The sequence below is a fragment of the Aplysia californica genome, unplaced genomic scaffold, assembly GCF_000002075.1.
Source record: "Aplysia californica isolate F4 #8 unplaced genomic scaffold, AplCal3.0 scaffold00117, whole genome shotgun sequence".
NCBI classification, from domain to species: Eukaryota; Metazoa; Mollusca; class Gastropoda; order Aplysiida; family Aplysiidae; genus Aplysia; species Aplysia californica.
In genome coordinates, this window is record NW_004797387.1 from 281953 (window position 1) to 288719 (window position 6767).

General features: G+C 45.5%; 1 protein-coding gene across 1 annotated transcript; it reads right to left on the reverse strand.

The window, feature by feature from the left end:
• Nucleotides 1-206: 206 nt before the first annotated feature.
• On the reverse strand, nucleotides 207-1550 carry LOC101858550. The gene is made up of 2 exons (XM_005095948.1): nucleotides 680-1550; nucleotides 207-544 (listed from the first exon to the last, which is right to left on the reverse strand). Exons 1-2 carry the CDS (start codon nucleotides 1548-1550, stop codon nucleotides 207-209), a joined length of 1209 nt encoding a protein of 402 aa, XP_005096005.1.
• Nucleotides 1551-6767: the final 5217 nt, after the last annotated feature.

The following is a 6767-nucleotide window of genomic DNA, read 5'->3' on the forward strand; positions in this document are numbered from 1 at the left end:
TAATTTTTATACTATAAATATTCACACAGTGTCCTGTTTTTGAGCACTATAAAAATTCACACAGTGTTCTGAGTTTGAGTGTACTAAATGTATAAACGTTCACAGTGTTCTGTGTTTGAACTCCAGATCTAGTGTGGAGAGGTGCAATACTGTTCTGTGGACAAAGAGGCCAGTTTTGGACAAACTAGTTAGTTCTAGCCAATAGGTTAGTTTATCTTGAACATCTGTTTTTCCGGCGGCGTGGAGCGGGCCAGCAATCGTGGGAACATTTTTCGCAACGTGTTCTGAAAGCGAGAGCTCATGTGGTAGTAGAGAGGCAAGTTGACGTTGGCGTTGAGCGCTTCCAGGGCGAAGCAGCCGGACCAGACGAGGAGCCAGGTGTTGCGGTAGCGGCCGTAGACGCTGAACTCGTGGTAGAGCATGACGAAGAGAAAGGCCACGGTGCTGGGCGTGAAGCAGGCGATGAACACGCACGACAGCAGCACGACCATCTTCTCCGTCTTACGCTCGCGTTTTCCGCCAGAACCTCCACCTCCACCTCCACCTCTGCCACCACCAGCACCACCACCAGCAACACCACCACCAGCACCACTACCACCACTACCACCACTACCACTACTACTACCAACACGACTACCACCACTACCACTACTACTACTAACACGACTACCACCACTACCACCACCACCGCCACTACCATGTCCACTGTTGTCGGCCTGTGGGACAGAGACGTGCTTGTCTGAAGCGGTTGGGGCAGCACTGGCGCCGCTGCTGTTGTCCCCGGCTTTGTCGCGTCTGTTGCCCTCACGTGTAGCCGCCCTGCCGCGCGTCATCTTGTCGCGTTTCTCGCGGGTCTCCCTCAACTTGACGAGCAGCACCAGGGTGAACACGACGACGGCCACAAAGGCCAGGAACTGTGTGAGGAAGCTGACGAGGTGCGCCACGCCCTCCACCCCCGCCCGGGTGGGCCGCGATACCAGGCGCAGGAGGCTGGCGTTGGAGGCCGGCTGCCAGACCCAGTCCAGGTAGAGCGTGGCGTACTCGCTCAGGATGCTGCCCACCAGCGCCACGTGGATGACCACCACCACGGTCAGCGTGACGCCCGGAGTGACCAGACGCTTCACGTGGAGCGGCACCACGATGCACAAACAGCGCTCCAACGTCACGTAGGCCATGATCCAGCTGGAGATGCGCGCGAAGCACAGGTGTGGCCAGCCGCCGGCCAGGTACATGAGCTCCCTCGGCACCACGGGCACACCCCACTCCCTGTCCAGCCACGGGTAGGCGCACACGTTGGCCACCTGGAGCGTGAGCAGGCCGCATAGGTCCGAAAAGGCCAGGGCGCACAGGCTCACGTTCACAGACTCCGCGAAGCCTTGACGCCAGAATACCACAAAGTTCAGAAGGTTCGAACCCACGCCTACCACGCACAGGACTTGTGTAAAGCCCACAGTGACCACCAACTCAAACCACTGCACTAGAGCAGCGTCCAGGAAGCCTCGTGCATGTCCACCACCACCCTCCCACCAGTCGGAGACGTTAGGCGGCATGTGGAGATCCGTGAGGAAAACACAGACACACTGGCTGGTCAGACGAGTCGGAGAACACCCTGTGTCAAGAGTACATACCTGAAACCATGACAAAAACACTGAAAAGTCGAAAACAAACCGAAAACTCGATCTTCTGGGAGCCTTTATCGCGTTAATCATATCCTTCTGTTTGTGTCGGTATTTTGCGCTCCTTTTGAGAATCAATACTCGTAGTTTTTGATGAACTGATACAACAAGGGAGGACCTGGCCTGCTCTCTGCTCACGTAACAAACTGCCCCCTTTGACAGCACAAGTTTCTCGCGACAACCTCACGACCACCCCATACTTCTTCAGTTCAACGTTTTTTGGTTTCATTTCCAAACACCAATTTGCACAACGGCTGAAATAACAACCTGAACCAACACGACAAGATAGACCACGATAGTACGGCACAAGATACTTAACGATAGTACACGACAAGGTTGTTTACAATGGTACATCACAAGACAGTTCACAGTAGTACAGGATAGTTTACTCTTTTGTGTTCCGCTATGTCCATGTTCACTGTGCGTTTCGCTATGTAAATGTTCACTAACTGTATGTTCCGCTATGTACACGTTCACTAACTGTGTGTTCCGCTATGTACATGTTCACTAACTGTGTGTTCCGCTATGTACATGTTCATTAACTGTGCGTGTTCTGCTATATACATGTTCACTAACTGTGCGTGTTCCGCTATATACATGTTCACTAACTGTGTAATAGGCCATGTACACATTCACTGTGCGTTCCGCTATGTAATGTTCACTAACTGTGCGTGTTCCGCTATATACATGTTCACTAACTGTGTAATAGGCCATGTACACATTCACTGTGTGTTCCGCTATGTACATGTTCATTAACTGTGCGTGTTCCGCTATATACATGTTCACTATCTGTGCGTGTTCCGCCATATGCATGTTCATTAACTGTGTAATAGGCCATGTACACATTCACTGTGCGTTCCGCTATGTACATGTTCACCAACTGTGTGTTCCGCTATGTACATGTTCACTAACTGTGCGTGTTCCGCTATATACATGTTCACTAACTGTGTAATAGGCCATGTACACATTCACTGTGTGTTCCGCTATGTACATGTTCACTAACGGTGTGTTTCGCTATGTATACGTTGACTATAGCTTGTTCACATTTGTCTGTGCACGTTAAAAAAATAATCTAGCTCATTTATCAAGTTCCTTATTAGATCTATACCCTCGAAACTTCGCTTGGCACTTCTGCGGGCCAACGACCAAACAAAGGCATATATAAAAATCTTGATCCTGTAATTTAAAAAAAGACATCAGTTTATCTATTTTGGCTCTATTTTAAAAATCGCTTTATAGGTGCATACACTGGATCTTATAGTAAATGATTTACCGTAATCTGGTCTACAAATTGGTCATTTTGAGACAGTGACACTACCCTTCTCTCACACGTCAGTGAAAGCTTGATATATTTCACCCCCGATTGTCTAGACGTCTCCACGCGAGTCTCTGCACTCACCCATCTATTGGACAGGGTTTCTTTGGAGTACGTTGAAATGTGGTGTTCAGAAAAATATGTCCACTTTTTAATGTTGTTATAAGTGCATGCTGTAAATCCCGAATTTTTTTTTTTTGGACCCGCTTTAGGCTAACATCAAAGAAAACGTGACGGGACTTTAGTTTGCAGTGACCTTTATGAATGGGCTATTAGATTCTTTTGGTTATTCACCTTTTTGACTTGTATGCAAAAAATCAGACAAGATTAAACAAATCAAATCTCGTATTGAACCGCGGTCAGACGAAAGTGAACAATCTATTACTATGTATTTTGCTGTGACTGCGTGCCACTGTTAGATTCACGGGGAATCTGTATTCTTACATAATTTTTCGGAACTGCAAGTAAGGCCTACGAGGAATACAGAAAAAGTCAACAAATGCTTGAAGAGAAAACCTGCTCGGTCCAATGGTGTTAGTTAAGAGTTTTGATTCTATAACAGTAGCATTCATTTTGCTGATAATGCTTGCCCCAAGCAATTCACAAACAGGGTCCAAAGATGGCACAACCATCCACAATTCGCAGAGTACACCTAAACCTAAGCACGTCACAGACAGGGCATGCCAGATCACTAACATGGAGATTGCTGCTACTAGATAGAGCTTACTTGCCAGACGTATAACATGGAGATTGGAGGTTGATCTGTTGGCTGCTACAAGATAGAACTTATATGAAATATATAATGGAGATTGTAGGTTGATCTGTTGGCTGCTACAAGATAGAACTTATATGACAGATACACAACTTGGAGGTTGCCGTATTGTTGGCCGCTACTAGATACAGATACCTGGGCTAGATCTATTCTTTCTGGGCAAATAACTAACATGTTGCCAGTTGCAGAGCTGCCTACCTTAAAGTTAATATTTGTTCAAGTAGATTCAGGGCCAACCCAGGTATTTGGGCCAGAAATCAGGTAGATCTAGTACAAAGACAAAGAAGACAAAGAGACGAACATGTCCCTGGTACACGTAGTTACCATCAAGTGATATTTGTTTTTCGTGAAATGTTGTTAATAATAAATCTACTTGTATGTGTGCGCATGTTTGTGTGTGCGCACATGTCTGTCTGTGTGAGGGGGGTGGGGGTGGGGGGGTGTTTCGTGAAGATAAAAAGTGTTGAAATGAGGTGTGGTTTTCTTTTTTAATTTATGGACTGTCGTTCAAGGCCCTATCAATCAGCGTTGAATGGGGATTTGGGAGCACTGTGACGGCCAAACTGGTGCCAGAGCAAATATCTTGTACATGTATTAACTTAACAAAGACAAAAAACATTTTCTGACAAAGGCGTACCAATAAGGAACTAATTTGACAAGTCGTGACTTGGGTATGACATGTAATTTTAACACGTTTTCTCTAACCATTAAAAATTGGAAGATTCCCGATCTGGACCTATGGAGAGTCCAGAATATCAGCTATCATAATCATGTTTCGGTTTCAGCGTTCACATATTTTAAAATGTGTACAAGACAAAACTTATTAAAGGAAAAACTTTATAGTTACTTTGTGCTCGAGGCAAAGCAAAATCTTCATCAGCGATAGATAACACACAAAAAATCCCAAAACGAAAGCTACCTGGTTCAAACGGCTCAAATATTATTGGGAATATGACAGGCCAGGAATTGCTACCCACAAGTCACTGCAACCTCAACATAAATACTAGGCGAGTCGACACCCCAAGAATTATCCAGCAACAACTAAAACAAAACAAAACGAAACGAAACAAAGAAAAAGAAAGTGCAGACAAAAATTGGGAAACGTTTCCTGACAATTACAAGTATTTTACTTGACAATGTCATTTTGAGGAGATATAACTCCTTCATTGCACTTTTAGAAAGGTTGGAATTATCTTTAATGGCAGGTCGATGTGAGCCTGAAAACACTTCTCAAATCTGAGCAGCAATTTTACAGCAATTACTACACTCTGTGGGAGTTTAACACTAACAGTCTGGAAGAAAATGTCAACAACTGAGCCGCTTTCCAACGACCCTAAAAGGGAGTCAGTTAACAAAATTAAAGGAATAAGCTTACAACCGATTAAAGGGTTAGATTACAATCAATCTGCTGTGAGCTCAAATATGATATTTCCCGTAACCGTGTAGTTACTGTTAGATTTTACGTGGAGGCGAGTGGAAAGAGATTGCCTTGAACCATACAATTATAATGGAACCTCCGATACTATTTCTTAAACTAAAAGTGTCGATAATAACACAATCTCCGACACTAGTACGACGATCAAGGTGAAAAACACAGGGTAACTGGGAGCACACGAATTAAATGTGGTGTGCAAATATTTCAGATAATGGACTAAGATATCCCAATGACGTATCACAGAGGCTTTTCAACAGCAGATTGTCCTTAAAGACTGAGCACACTTGGCGAGGGGCAAGGGGGGCGGAAGGGGGGATCAAGTGCAGTATAATTGACGCGAGCATGGAGTCGTTGAAACACTGCATTAGTCACGGTTGAGTGATGTGAGTAACATCGACCTTTGCTGCACGATGCTGGAGATCACAGTGATGCCCACGTTACAACTGGAAATATTCCAGGTGAATAAACATTGAACTTTCATGGTTTGCCTCTAGACTCAGAGATATGTCCGGACTCTTAGAGACACAAAGCTCAGGTACATGACATTTGGCTCAAAAGTTGTCAGGGACACACAGGACACACAGGACACACAGGACACACAGCTCAAGGACACACAACTCAAGGACACATAACTCAAGGACACACAGGACACACAACTAAAGGACACACAACTTAAGGACACACAGCTCAAGGACACACAAGACACACAACTTAAGGACACACAGCTCAAGAACACACAGAACACACAGGACACACAATTCAAGGACACACAACTCAAGGACACACAAGACACACAACTCAAGGACACACAGCTCAAGGACACACAGGACACACAACTCAAGGACACACAACTCAAGGACACACATGACACACAACTCAAGGACACACAGCTTAAGGACACAGAGGACACACAGCTCAAGGACACATAGGACACACAACTTAAGGACACACAAGACACACAACTCAAGGACACACAAGACACACAACTCAAGGACACACAAGACACACAATTCAAGGACACACAAGACACACAACTCAAGGACACACAGGGCACACAACTCAAGGACACACAGGACACACAGCTCAAGGACACACACCTCAAGGACACATAATATGACACTTATCTCAAAGCTTTCAGGGACACACATGACACACAACACAAGGACATACAGCTACGGTGGCACTCGGATCAAATCTTTCAAAGGACACACAGGACACACAGCTCAAGGACACACATCTCAAAGACACACAACTCAGGTAGATGGCGCTTAGCTGAAAGCTTTCAGGGACACACAGGACACACAGCTCAGGTACATGACACTCGGCTCAAAGCTGCCAATTAAACACTGGCCCCCTGAACGGCACATCCAGCTCTTCTTTTTTTTTTTCAGCTTAGGGGAGGATAGGGGTGAGGGGATGGGGGGTGGGGGAGGGGTTTTTGTTGTCAGCTCCCAGAATATAATTTCGTGTTCCCAGAATATAATTTAATTTCGCAAGTCCATCGCAAAAGTATTTGTGTGTGTACGTCCTTTTGTGAAAGTGTAGGTGTGTGTGTGTGTGTGTGTGTGT

Excerpts from the sequence above, each read along its gene's own strand:
- LOC101858550 (XM_005095948.1), bottom strand. The coding sequence starts at position 1,550 with ATGCCGCCTAACGTCTCCGACTGGTGGGAGGGTGGTGGTGGACATGCA. Across the intron at positions 545-679 it reads TGGTAGTGGCGGTGGTGGTG|GTGGAGGTGGAGGTGGAGGT; the intron begins GTAGTGGTGGTA and ends GTGGTGGCAGAG.